Below are 14,866 nucleotides of genomic sequence, written 5' to 3'. Positions count from 1 at the left end.
GAGGGCATTATTCAAACATTTGAATGCCAAGTCACAATTTTCCCATAACTTTTCCTTCTTGCTAAGTAGACTAATTCACAGACTTGTCTCGCATGCTAGACTAGGCTAGAAATTTTCAACTAGATTTTAATTTTTCTTCAAAAGTGTGACTCAGTATCATTTAAATTCAGTTACACTTTTGGTGGAAACAATAAAATCATTTGTGTTAAAAACTTACTCACTGCCATGATGACTATGTTTTAATTCATATTACAATCAATGTTTGGACTTTACCACTGCTCTCAGTGAGATATAACACAAGGCTTAACAATGATATATCTACCTTTTATATGAAATGGAGTTACCACAGTTTTGAGAGATACTTCAGGGCAAGTTTTCAAGTAGTCATGTGGCTCTAATGCTATCTGCAGACTGTTAAAGGTTTTATATTTTAAATTATTTTTTAACACGCAGTGAGTGCTTTGCTTTATACAGACTATCCTAGACAAGAGTGATTTTGCTTAATTCTCTTGAAGTAGTTGCTTCTTGTTGAGAACAAGATGAGTCATAGCTGGTTGTGCTGGAGTTTATATCTGTTAACACTAAACGGTTTACTTCTTTCAGTCACCTTATCAAATTACATAGACCTTTTCTTAAGTCAGCAATGTTCACCTTGAGCAGATCAGGGAGGAAAATTAGAAACTCATCTATCAGGTAGTTGCCCCTCTTCAAGAGCAAAATTGGAAATTTTCTCTTAGTATGTAGATGAACCCCTTGGATTCTTGCTTTCTTTTGATTATTCTTTCAAAAGATGTATCCTTTCCGGAAACTAAAAAAGAAGGAGTTAAAGGAAGCTGAAAGGAGCTTATATGAAAACAAGAGATGACTCTATTGTGGTGGAATTAATCAAACATGGTGATAAGATAGACATATCTAATTTCAGAAGCTACAGAAAGAATATCTTATCACAATTGTTTCAGTGACCTCACTTTTTAACTTTCAGAGGAAATGCCTTCAGCATGCAACCTTACACCGAGGAAAAGAGCCAAAATAAGTAGACAGAACAATATTACTGAGATTGCCAAGGGATTTTTTTAACAGAACTTTTTTTTTTTACTGTCTCTGCCTCCTATAAAAACAAATCCAAATCACTAGTTAGAGAAATTCTAGACTATTTTTATTTTAAAAAGTTGTATGGACCTACATAAATCATGTATGGCTATGAGTCTCAGTTCAGAAACCTGTTCATAAGAGAAATAGCAGCATCATGTCCAAAATCCTATATCATACACAAGAATGCAAACATACAATTGTGCGTGCTTGTATAAATAAAAATGGCATCATAACCCTTTTTATACGCAATAGTCAAGGAAACAAGTTTTGACAAGAATAGAATAACAGTAGGATGTTTTATCTTGAAGTCCCTTAGTAGTCTCAACTAACCATATGGTCAACCTCCAAAGCAGTACCAGGGATTCAGCTGAACTCTACTTTTCAGCTGGATCTCAACAGAGAAAGGAAGGGAAAAAGAGAAAGAAAAAAGAGCTCCGTTGTTGTAGGAACAACAACATGTTGTGGCAGTGGGATTTAACGTGGCAGTGAGATTTAATTACTATTTATATTACAACTTTGACTTCTATATAATTAGGGAAAAAAAAAAGGTGAAGGTAGTGATCTGCAAATGGACTCTTTGAACAGACTTTAGAATCATACTTCCTGAGGAAACAACAGGAAAAACATAATGCTTTTATCAGCTGCTGCTGTAACCTAGGACTAGATTTTAGTGTAGAGATCTGATATTCTGATAAAATATTTACTAAAATCCCTATTCTTTTCTCACATCATTGCAAATACAAAAGAACAATGTGTGGCCAATAGTTGAATTTCGTGACTTACATTTTGTGACTTTTTTCTTTAGGGGGTGACACTGAAGCAGGTGCAATCCTTCCTGACTTCTTCAAAGATTACATGCAATTCCTTTTCTGTGAAAATAACAAAAATAGCATTAGGATTAGTTGTTTTTTTTTCTCAGATGTCTGCTAACATAACTTTGTGTTCCTACTTTTCCCCTGGAAATGCCTTTCTGCTCCTGTTTATGGCAGTTCTTATTCATTACCACTTTATTCACTGTCTTCTGGTCTTTGTCTTGGCTTTCTCCATCAGTAATTATTTCAGTGCACATGACATAGCTTCTGACCAAGCCTAGCCATGCTGCTTGATGAATCCTGTGGTAATTCCTATTAATACCAGGTATCTTACTACTGAAAGAGTTGTAATTGCACTTTTTATTTGGTCTGAAAGCAGAGTACTTAGCACTTCAAACTCCCTTTAAACAGTCTTTAATTTATTTTCTAGATCTCCAGATCAAAGACTGCATTATGGAAGTTTTCATACACTGCCAGAATAAAAATATTTAGATAGGTACCTGTTAAGAACTTTCAAAAGAAACTAATTGCTAGAAACTTAACTCGCACTGACTTGCAACACTAGTGAGGCTTCCACACAGATGCTATCAGCACTGTGAAGCACCTCTAAATAATTTTGATAAACCTGGCCTTGGAGAAACATTTTTCTGCAAAATTATTTTGCTCTTAGCATTGTATAAAATTTAGTAGGTATTTTTTCATGTGTTAAAATAATATAGACCAAATGGGAGTTAGTATACAATGTCACCAGTCTGAACAACTATAGCTACAGTAGATGATTCTTTAATATTGACAGGCATAAATTAATAGAGATCATGAATTGATTAAAAATGGGTAACTACTATACCAAAGCTGTTGCACACAGCACTCTACTCTTTTGCTTAAATAGTTTAGAATGTAAGAGACAACTAAAATATCATCAGAGTAGAGATGTCAAACATAAAGTAATGCCTCTCAAAGAAAAGAAATATAGTTACAGTTTTAATGATAAAGATTTATCTTTAAACATTTGGAATTAAAAATAGAAAATTTCCTACTGTAAATGCCTGAAGTGCATATGACAGCAATCCTACTGTTCAGTTTAATGAGCCTGTCAGTCCAGAATATTAAGCAGTTTGATTTAAGCATCTTAAATATGATGTAGATCTAAAATGTTAACGGTAAGCAAGAGTTTGGAAAATGTAATAAGGGACACTTTTCCTATATAAAAAAATCATCTATCTATCATCTGCTATTTGCCTAGATTATGACATGTGGTTATTAATTATTATAGCTTTGATTCCTAGGGACTACAAGAATTCAAATCCAAAATTTCCACTGTATTTTTTTAAGATGTTTCAAGACATCCTTATAAGAATTCAGAGGTTCTTCACATTTACTCACTGTCATTCAGCCCTCATTTCATTTTTTGCTCATCTTGACACTCTTTTAAGGAATACTTTCCTCAATTGTTTGATCCACCATTGTGATTTGACTTAGCAGTCTTCTGATTAAGTCACTGCTTACAAATCCAAGATTTAACAGTTCAGATGCTCTAAGCTCCCTGTGCCATTCTTGCATCTATAATCTTATTTCTGGCAGAAGAGGCATCTTTGCATGTATCAGACATCCAGCTCCAGAGTCATTGCTCCCTTCGTTTTGTCATGTTGGTGTTAGAGAAGGCTATGTCAGCTTTTCTACATATTGCTTGTCAAAGACATGACTTAAGCAATGGTAAGCTTGTATGCAGGGACCAAAAAAGGACTTTTCTGTAAATATGCTGATCACTGATACATTCAGACATCTACAAGATTTTGGAAATATATTCCTTGGTATTTTTATGTTAAGGAGTTTAAGGGTAGACACTGTGAATCGTTGATGGCTAAAAAGCAAGCTCCTTCTTGACTCAGAAGATGTTGTACATTTTATTTGAGCAATGTAGATTTATGGCCATTTGAAAATTAACAGATTCAAACTTGTTCTAACTGAGCATATGTTGAATCACTAACCAACTTCCAGGTCATGTGACAGGAAAATTAAATGGATTTACGGGGGGGAAAAAAGAAGGAAAAAAAAAATTGTACTCAGAATTCTATGTCAGGACTACTATGATTAAATGATCAGTATTATACTATATCCCTGGAAAACCACTAAAGAACAGTGGTGGTGACAGTAAAATACATCAGAATTTAAGCCAAGTTTCTTTGAAATGTAGATCACTTGAAAAGATCTCTACAACTCCCAGAGGAAAAATTTCCCAGGTTGCCTGCTGCATCATTTCAATTATTTGAATCAGCTATACTATTTCTTCCAAAGGATACTGGAAAAGACTTCTAGTGTCTTTTTGTTATGTGAGGATTCAAGTCTTGTAAGCAGTCATGGGAATTTCAGAAGTAAATTCCATGCAAATTTAGATGAGAATTCCTCTTTCCTTATATTCTTCAGAATGGACTGTTGTTTCTTTTTAAATATCAACAAAATAATTAATCCAGCACACATCTTCACTATTTGATGCGACTTACACATCTATAGGCATTACTACAGTATTTTGAATTTCATACATAGGGGTATTTACCCTTTTTTACTTAAAATTATCTTGTGACTTTACTCCATATATTGGCTCATTTACTTTAAATCTGACATTTTAATAGACATGCCACTTACAGATTAAAGAGCTAGTATATAGTCTTTTTTCCTTGGGAAATGATAAAAAGTTATTTTTTTACGTAACTTTTTTCCAGAATCATGGAAGACACATGTCCTTTAGAAAATCTTTCAGCAGGTAATATGGCAGTGGGATTTAATTACTATTTATATTACAGAAGTCCATAGATACACAGCCCTGGTTACAGGATCTCATTGTGGTAGATGCTGTTGAAACCCAATTCTTTCTTCATTCTCAAGATAAGTACCTTCTGGGCCATGGCAGTGCAAAATACCCTATTCTTCTCAAGGTTGTCCTAGAAGCCTGAACTATTGCTGATTGTCTGGGTAAGATAAGCTTACAATGTGTTGCTCTTGTCTACAAAAAGCTGACTCTAAAATAATTTAAGCTGTGAATCAAGTAATAGCTTTTGGTCACCATCAGCATGGGCAAGATTTGAACTGATGACTTAGATTGAAACATGCTAAATTCCACCATCAGCCACACTATTGCAAGCTGTACAATGAAAAGAAAAAAAAAAGAGATTTTCTGTTGTGTGGGTAGTGTGCTTTAAATGTGAAAGAGTCTTCCTAGCTGTGGCAGTAAGCAGCTTTGAGGTAATTGCTATTTTGTGTTTCAGTTCAGAGACAGACGTTAAAATGAGTCATTGGCTTCTGTTTCTGTGTTCTGAGCTGGCCCCTTTGCTCGTACAGTTTTATTGGTTTTAAAGGGACTGTGTACTGGCACAGCTGCTCCCAGTATAATAGGATATGCAGCATAGAGGAAAAACATTCCCACATATTTTCCTGGTAAAAGTTTGGTGATTTTGCATACAATTTAAGCAATTAAATCTTATAATAGCTTTAACTGCAAAATATTCAAAATACAACAGTTCCTCTAGTGATTATACAGGATACTTGGTGTTTACAGTTGTACTTATTTATTTGTCATTTTGATTAAATGCATACTTTTTAAGAAGTCTTGCTCTGAGGTTTCATTTTTTCCTCTTTTATGTTTCTTTTCAATTTACTTTTGAAATTTATGTTAGTCTTGACCACTCTTTTAGTCTGCCATACATAGGAGAGGTATTAGCCCAAATTCTGCTGTGGGAACTCCCTGTGCTTCAGCTGCCTTTAATAGGATCACATTTTTAAAAAATAAGTCATATACTTGTATAAAAATTTAGATAGAAAACTAAATTACATCAGCAGTGAAAAATCATATGACTGAAACATCAATTCTAATTTAAAAGCATTTCTTGAGACAATGCAAAATGTAATTCTATTGCTGAAGTGAGGCAAGGCTGTTCTGGGACAAAACTAATATAGAAGTCTGACAAATATTGTTAATAATCCACTGATATGTATAACTGATGAGAACAGTGTTGACAGCACCATATTGCAAAAAAGAATCATAGCCTGATGGGAACATTACAACCCACTGGTAGAAACATGCAAGAGCCTCTAATGCTGTTAGGGTTGCCACCATAGTGACGGACCAGAATCTCAGGAGCTGACATCTTCATAAATCAGAAGCTCTGTGGTACCACAACAGGTCCTTGGTTTGACTAATATATGATTAAAATTGAGGACTGTAGTACAGCAGAAATCATGCTAAGCAGTAACCTATCCATGCCATTGACACTTTGGAGGCCAGAGATAACAAAGGGAACTCAGTCAGTCTGGCTTCTTCTTCTACAAAACAGTAACTATAAAATCCAGCTAAATTCAAAAGCCATTTAAGATCAAAAAACAATACTGTATGTGTCTATTAGAATTTTCAAGTGAATTGACTTGTTAATGACATAATAAATCTTGTTTCCTACATTATTAAATTAAACACTGCCGATTGTAAAGAATATTTGCCCACCTACAAATGGGTATCTACATAATGGACATTTACATATGGATCTCCTTGTATGAATTTCTGCCCCATTAACAACTTATGTACATATATAGTTACATATTTCCATTTTGAAAGCTGTAATTAAAGTGTAAATATTGTTGGCTAATGTAGTTGGCTGTCAATATGCACTTGTTATGGAAAATGTAACTTATGCCATTTAATAAGAGAGCGTAATATGTTATTTATAATTATGTGGAATATGGTGTTCAGCTTAAGACTTATTTGTGTATTGCTGTGTACAGTTATAAATGTTGTGTTGCTGTATAGCTTGATTTTCTGATACTTGGAAGTCAGAGTGCAGTAGCTACAGTTATTTTCATATTAATCAGTCTGATTGCACTATGATGAAATACATTTTTCTAGTGAGAATCTCACCTTTGCATCTCCCATGTAGGTGGGGTAAGATTTTATCCTCTTCTAGTTCTTCATTTTAAATGCTTGTTCTTTTTTTGAATGATACAATGACAACTTTATGCCCTCTGGAAACCTAAACTGTCTTTTGAAATTAAGCTTAACTTGTCACTTAAGGAAGGGTTTTATTTTTTGTATGTAAATTAGGGCAGAGTGCATTTTTGTTAATTTTTAATAAAAATGAATGTCGGGATAGAGGACTGCATTATCAAAGGAATAAATGAAATTACTCTTGGAGTCTTATTTTGTTTGTAATTGATAGAATATATCTTTGATGTCCTTATTTACGTAGATTAGCACTTTATTCCATAATTGGTGCCTTCACCTTATTAAGTAATTGACTTTTCCTTCATGAGACAAAGAAATGCATAACTTACACAGAGTCCTGGGTATAAGAGAGAGAATAGAAGTTCCTGATGTAGCACACAGGAACACTCACAACCCTTACAAATGGGAGATGTACAGACATACTGATATGATGAAAATGCTAGTGTATAGGAGGGAATTCCTGAGATGGAGAAGGCTAGCTAGATGTAGTCTGTGGAAAGACTGGAAGGGATGCAGTGTGTCCTGTTGCAAATAATGAACTCATGCTACAGTCTACAATGTGGAGACAGCCTTAAACTTGATGTGCAACTTACTGCACTTGGTAGAAAGACTATTAATTTTAGATACTGCAGTTGCAAAGGGAAGCGTTTCCAATCACAAGAGAGCAAGGAATGCTCTTCTATTCCTGTAATACTCACTCTTCAGTCTACATAGGAGTCACTCAACAAAGGCTTCTAGTATTGCAACAGGAATGGCTTAAATTTGAGGAAAATCAAGCAATTATTCTATTTATAGCTTGTGCGTGCAGTTTTTTGTAATTTTATAACAGAAGTGAGTACTACTGAACACTTTAGTACATAATTCTCTACTAAGAAACCTTGGTGTTAGGTGTCAAACAAAGTACACTTGCTGCTCAGAACTTTGCCAGTATTGCTAGTCATAGAATCATGGAACCTTAGAAAAATACTGGTCCGAAGAGACCTCTGGAGATCATCTAGTCCAACTCAAAGCAGGTTCACCTTCAATGTCTAGGACATTGTCCAATTAAGTTTTGAATATATCCAGTGACAGCGATTCCACAGCCCCCTTGGGCACTTGTTTGACTGTCCTCATGGTAAAAAGCCATTTCCTGACATCTAACTAGAACCCTCCTACATTGCAACCGGTGTCCGTTGCCTCTTGTCCCATCCCTGTGCACCTCTGAGAAGAGTTCAGTTCCACCTGCGCTATGCAAGTCTATACAAGTCCATATGAAGCCCAGGAGTTTTGAAAGAACTTCAGTGTTTATGATTGTGACAGGCACTGTACTCTTCACACTACAGGTTTTGGGTTTCAGTCACTACTACAGTAAGTCACAGACGTATTTCTAATATGTGCTATTCTTATCCCTTTAGTATAAAGATGCTGTTGCTTTTTACAATGCCAGCTCTAGCTATCTCAAAGGATGGTGTGCTGCCATCTTTTACTCAGCAGGAAAACACAGACCTGTGTTTCACATGGCAGTAAACTTACCAATTCTTTTGTGAATGCCACAACTAGAAGTTTCCTTTCACCTCCCCCTTCTGCCCCCAGAAAGAAGAAATCTGACCCTGGTTTTATGTATAATCCACTTTCAAACTCTTTTTTAACTACTCTTTTTCTCTGCTTTCCTGAATTTTTGACCAAGCTGCAAAGTGTGAAAGACACCATATCTTTTTTCATGGGTGGTAAAAGTACATCCATAGAACAAATGGCAAGTAGGATCTACAAAATCTTTACATGATAACATTATATCTATCATACAAATATTTGTCCTTATTGCCTACTCTGAATCCCAGTTAAAAATAAAAGAATCAAGTAGAATTTATTTTACGTGAGGCTGCTTTAAAAATTGTCAAGAAACTGTACCATCTTTTTGCTACCAGTTTTTGCACATTTAATGAGCTGTGGATGCAAAACCTAAATTGAGCATATGATGTATATCAAAAAACTTGCAATAATTTAATTTACTAAATATTTATCTTACCAACAGTATAGATCATTCTTATAACTGTAGTAAGCCCTGTAGCTGTACTAGTAATTAAAAATAGTGCAGACATACTAACACAGTCTAGCAATGTAAGGACATTTCAAAATAGGGGTTTTAGTGTTGCTTGATTGGTATTTCCATAGGAACACTCTGAAGTCAGATGCCACAACTCAGGAATTTTTAATGTTGAAGCAGAAGGTGACCCTCTGTGCTGCAAGTAAGAGACACCTATGAGACAGAGGAAGAAACACATGCTTCTGGCACCCATCTTTTTTTTTTTTTTATTAATCCACGAAAGTGGTTTTAAGAAAGTAGATTAGTCAAAATTGTGGTAGCTGGTGACAGCAGAAAAACTAATTTTCAGGGACCTTTGTGAGAGAGATCTAGCCACAGTGCTTACCCTGTTTCTAGCAACATGTTTTCTTTTCCTGGACTGAGTTCCTAATTTACCTCTCAGTGTCCAGTCTTTCTGTGGAAGACCCTATTGATTGCAGCAGGAATAATAATCATGCTTCAGCATTTATAAGGATTAAAACCTATAAATTCTGTTCTTTCATCATGTATTCAATAGTCAGATGACATCAGAACCCGATGACCTGGAACAGAATAGCACAGAGGAAGACAAGAGTATGTTCTCAGGGAAAGTCCATGCTCACTGTGGCATTCTTTTCCTTTTTCTTTTTGTGTTTCTGAAGCTGCCTAACATTTCATGCACTGAATTATCCTCTGGATCCACCTTTTGCTCTACTCCAGAGTCTAGTAAGACCAGCGTCCTAACTTAAATACCTAAATTAGTTGTCTACATTTAAATTATATGGCCATCACATCATGTGTGTATTTTTGGATATTAAAGATCTCTGGTCACTTTCAGCAGTTCCCTGGATGAGTAGCTCTAGTATCCAGAATAAATTCTATATGATCCACCTCAACTCAACCTCTCCTCTTTGACAAGACAACAAGAGGTTTTTACGGCAACCAGGAAATAGAGTATATTATATACATTTGTAACACCAGAAATGGTAATGTTGATTTGAATGGTAGAGCTCACCTGAAAAGAGGGCTAGTCTTAGAACACTCATACTTTAAACACTGGATCTGATCTTTCATATACTAAATATATATTTTAATGCAGATATATAAGCCTAAGAATCAAAAATATGAAATATCAGACTGGGGAAGCAATGAAACCTTTACTTGTACCACTGATGTACGTCTAATCTAACTGCTGTTTTACCAAATCAGTCCTGCCTCATTTGATGACTGAGCTTAGTATGAAACGGGGCAACCTTACTGTGCCATTTCCCTGTTCTAAAGTCCCACCTCAACAATACTCTTTGAACTGAAGCTTTATGCGCACTGACATGTCTTTTCCTTATCCTGCTCATACAAGTATTTCATCAGGTGGCATATTGCTCATAGCCAAAGAAATAGTTGGCACATTCAGTTCCTCTGTATAGACTGCTATTCAAGCAAAGAATATCTGCCTTGTTGGCCATGTTCATAGGAGGTTACTGAAAGACCAGAGAGACAAGCATACGTTTTGTTTATTCTAGTATCTGGACTGCATCATGTAATGGAAGCAAACACTGTTCCAAGCAAACTCTGCTCACAGGCCAGTGACTCTGATCTGTGACATGTCCTATGCTTGTAAGCTGTAACACGTGTGAACCTCTACTGTAATGCTGCAGCAGATCTCTAGATGACCTTTTATTTTGGGGGGTTTTTTGACCTTTTTTGTTGTTGTTGTTTGTTTGTATACTAGCCAAACTTATCTGAGTTTTCTCAATTTGGGCAAACAGCATCAATACAAAAGCCAGTTTCCCAATGCTCTCAGACTCTGATAGCCATTTTGGAGGACTGTTAACTCTTCTCAAAGAAAAAAATCAGCAAAATACATATGGGCAAAATTTATGCTTGAAAATGCTTGATTAAATTTGGCTGAAACTTTTCAAAGTTTTGCAAAGTGTTTAATAGTTGAAAAGCAGTATTCTGTGGAAGTGAATTAATAAAACAGTAGCAGCTATAATGAATAACCCATTGATTTCACTGAGAATATTTATATGCGTCATTATACCCTTTTACAGGTACCTCTGTACCTAAGGGTTTTGAAGACTCTATATATCTACAAAGTGTTCTGGCCTACATCAGCTATTACTAAATTTATCTTAAATTTATTTGAGAAGCAGAAAAAGAACTGTACAGTGTATAGCTATTTACAATTTAAAACTTTGTAATAAACAAGTCAGCATTTTCACTAACACTGTGTCCTTGAAATGTCCACTACAAAGGGAAATATTCTTTAATATTTCATGTCTTGTTACATGAACTGCCATCAGGTAGGTGATTTATGGTTTTCTTGTTTTGCCAATTCACAAGTACACTGACAAAGAATACCATTTTGATCACCTTACCCTAATAAGCCTTAATTATAGCCTTCTTCACAAGGTATTCTTTAGATGTATTAATATATAATACATCTGCGGGGCATATCGTGACTATAGGAGGACATCGTTCCCTGATTTGCATAAAGAGGCTTTGGAGTTGTCATCTGGCTTTGTATGGAATAGCAATAATCTTAGACACTTAAAAAAAACTAAAAACACCTCACACTGTCACATTTGGCAATGGTAAAATATTTGTCACTAATTACACACAAGAATCAAGTAAGAAATAACTTGCAGACCATTTATTTGAGTATGTGTGGGCAGTGTACATTTTGCAGAAATAGGGTTCAGATCCTTTACGTGAAGAACTTATTAAAAGAATACATCTCTAGTATATGCAAAATAAAAAGGCAAGAAGGAGACTTGATGAGAGAAAAATACTTGGGACTAGTTGGCTAACACTTAAGAGGGTAAGTCCTTGCTGTTTAAATAGCCCTGCTCATCCTAGCGCATCAAAGCGTGACTCCCACGTTTTTATTCACCAGTTAATTTTTATCTAGCACCGTGTTAAAACGATCCTCAACTTCAGTGTCCCTCTAAAAACTCAAAATATAAGCTAGCTAAACATGCTACCAACGTATTTGAACAGGTTTCCTTGAAAAAGTTAGGTATAATACTACTTGTTTCGGGTTCTCTGGTGGAGAAAAGACTTATCCCCTACTGGAACAGCTCCGTGGTCTTCGGTAGCTCCTGAATGTCAGCCGTTCCTGTCACAACACCCGCGCTTTTCACACGGCGGGGCTCCAGCCCCACAGGAGCTCCCGGGGCCGCGGGAGTGCCCAGGCACCCGCCGCCGCAGCCGTTAGCCGCTCCCGCGCGCCGGGGGAGGGCGGGGGCCGCCGAGGGGCCGCCCCCCAGCCGCGCGCGGGGGGCTGCGCCGCAACAAAAGGCGACGCCGGGCACGAGGTGGCGGCCGCTGCCTGCCGCCTGCCAGTAGGGGGCGCTCGAGCTTCACCGTGCGGCGCTCCCGCTGGCCCGGAGACGGCGCGCGGCGGCAACGGCCGGCCCAACCGTCACCTCGGGGCCGCCGCTGGCAGCTCACCGGCCGCTCCGCTCCGCTCCGCTCCGCTCCGCCCGCCCTGTTCTCGGTGTGTCTCTGGTCACCCCCTGCCCTGTTCCGACAGCGGTCATTTCTAAATTCCGCTTTCGTTCACATTGCTCCTTCCTTCGTGTTCCTGGCTCTTTTTCTGTGGTGGTTTGGGGTTTATTCTGCCGTTTGACAGCCTCCGTCGTGCGTGTAGGGTAGAGGGGCTGTTCTCCCTCGCTCCTTGGGGCTGACGCGGCCCTTTCTCCCGTCTGCCTTCCTCACCGCACCCTCCGCCAGCCTCCCGGGGTCGCGGTCGGTTCCGCGAAACTTTCCCGCTGGCGGGAGTTGCACTGCAGCCGAGGGGCCTGGGGGAGGGCAGGGAAGGGCGCGGGAGACGCGAGGCGGGAGGTTGCTCGTCCCTGGTTTTCGGCTGAGCAAGCCCGCCAGTCCTACAGACTTTGTAGGTCACGCGTGATCCATTTTATTTTATTTTATTTGCCACCTTTCCTTCCTTTTTCACAGAGCGGGTCATCAGAGAAATCTCTGGGGAAGATCCTTTCAAGGGTCTCACTCCCAAATGTCTGTGTATGTGCGAGAGAGGGAATGAATAATTAGAGAACAGTTCCATGAAATCACTTACCGAAAAATTAGCTGCCCATTAAATGGGAAGCGGTGAGGAGCAATCATGTAAATTCTACCTATACCCAACTGTAGAGGAGAGGCGGGGGGGCACTGCCCGCAGCAAGCCTGATTTCCAGTCCTGTGGCTGTCGTCTTATATCGCCGTCCCCATCTCCCTACCCCGGGCGGAGAGGGACGCGTGGGTGTGGAGCACAGTGGTTTAGTCCACACCCCGCAGCCTCCCTTCCCCAGGCAGCCTCGGGAGCCGCGCTCATTCTCCTCCCTCTCCTTGCCAGCCGGTGTGTCCGCGGCGGCAGGAGGCGGAGGCGGCGGGAGGGGAGAGGAGGGGAGGAGAGCGGAGCGGAGCGGAGCGGCGGACGCCGGGCTGCCGCGGCCGCCCGGGAGAGCAGCGGCGGCGGGAGGCCCCCGCACCCCCTGCCGCACGCACCTCCGCTGCCGCCGCCACAACTGCACGGCAGCAGCCCGCCGCCGCTCCCGCCCGCAGCGGCACCGCGCCGGAGTTACTGCCCTCAAGCAGTTTCCTCACTGAAAACGTGAGGAGGGAGGTGTAGGGGACAGGGCTTTCTTTTGAGGGGATGCTGAGAGCGCCGTTCCCCTCCTGTAGCACGTTGCCTAGGCGTTCCTATTATGGAAGTTAAGTGAGAAACTCTGCAGCTTGAACTGATTTGGTAGAGAAAGAGAGAGAAAGGGGTAGGGGGAGGGCGAGAGGAAAGCAAAATAGCCAAGCCAAGCCAATGATTTTCCTGCAAAGTGCCGGGAAGTTTGTGGAGCACTTTCTAGGAATCAGGTCCTTTCTCAGAGTCTCTCCTTGCCTTCCGAAGAAAGAGCTTGCTTTTGGATTGCCATGGATCCTAAAGAGAGTCTTAGACACACTTGAATAATTCCTCTGCTTGGGCTGGATTGGTGGGAGTTTAGGAAGGAGCGTGTGTGCAAAGCAGAAGCCTTCGGCGCTCGCTCGCTGCTCTAATCTGTATGGATCTAAAAGTGTCACATTCAAGACCTTTCCATCTGCAGCTTTTGATTTCACGATTTCCCTTTCCACTTTAAGTAGCTGCTAGGAAACTGAAAACTTTTGGACCTACCTCTTACTGGCTTTGGATACTTTTTTTTGGATCTCTGTGGAATTGGTCTCGCAAGCGATCGGAATTGCTTTTAATATGTCAAAATGGGTCTGCTGACGCCTCTCCTGCTCTTTGGATTTGCATTTTTTCAAGTCTATGGTAAGTTCGCTTATTTTAGATATGCCATTTCTGTGCAGAATTCCCCTTCATCTGAATCTGATTTGGGACAGCACATGGACGGCATTAGAAGCTTTAACGTTACACAGCCTTAAGTTTGTTCCTGGTATAAAAATGGTATTTCGGGTGGAGGGGGGGAAGAGGGAGAATATGTGTTTCCAATAGGCAGTCCTTCCCGTCTGCTAACTTAATGGAAAAGCAGCTTATGAATGGAAGAATGTCAGCTTGAGGTAGCGAGGAAAGAGTAAAAACTACCGTGCTAAATCTTTTATTTCGGGGGGGGGGGGGGGCGGGAAGGAGAAGGGAGAGGCAGACAGCTGTTGTAGCTGATATTACTTTGCCTCCTTCTATTGTTAAACTTTCCACGGGGAGAGCCATCTGATGAAATAAAGAGGTTAGCTCTGCCTCGGCTCCAGGTGAGGGGAGTTGGCGAATTTCCAGGGTCCCTAAACGCCTCCTTTGGCGCTGGCGGCGGCTGGAGCAGGCGCTGGCGAGCAGAGGGCAGCGCAGCGGGCAGCACCGCGGGCAGCACCGCAGGCAGCGCAGCGGGCAGCACCGCGCCACCCACCCACCCACCCCGCTTCACCTCCACCCACCCCCCGCGGGGCCGGGCAGGT

General features: G+C 39.9%; 1 protein-coding gene across 8 annotated transcripts in view; it reads left to right on the top strand.

Moving 5' to 3' along the window:
- Positions 1–14,866, top strand: part of ROBO2 (roundabout guidance receptor 2) — a 538,871-nt gene that overhangs the window by 52,492 nt on the left and 471,513 nt on the right. For 7 of the 8 annotated variants that reach the window (XM_072886059.1, XM_072886099.1, XM_072886076.1 and 4 more), the window contains exon 1: positions 13,254–14,231. The exons of the other annotated variant lie outside the window; for it this stretch is intronic. In XM_072886059.1, the coding sequence (XP_072742160.1) occupies positions 14,177–14,231 (55 nt within the window). In that variant the 5' untranslated portion in view covers positions 13,254–14,176. Of the gene's footprint in view, positions 1–13,253; positions 14,232–14,866 lie in introns of those variants that run through there. 8 annotated transcript variants of the gene reach the window in all.

This window comes from Ciconia boyciana, chromosome 1, assembly GCF_034638445.1.
Source record: "Ciconia boyciana chromosome 1, ASM3463844v1, whole genome shotgun sequence".
Taxonomy (NCBI): Eukaryota; Metazoa; Chordata; class Aves; order Ciconiiformes; family Ciconiidae; genus Ciconia; species Ciconia boyciana.
Note: the sequence above shows the minus strand (reverse complement) of the source record. Positions and strands in the feature narration are given on the sequence as shown.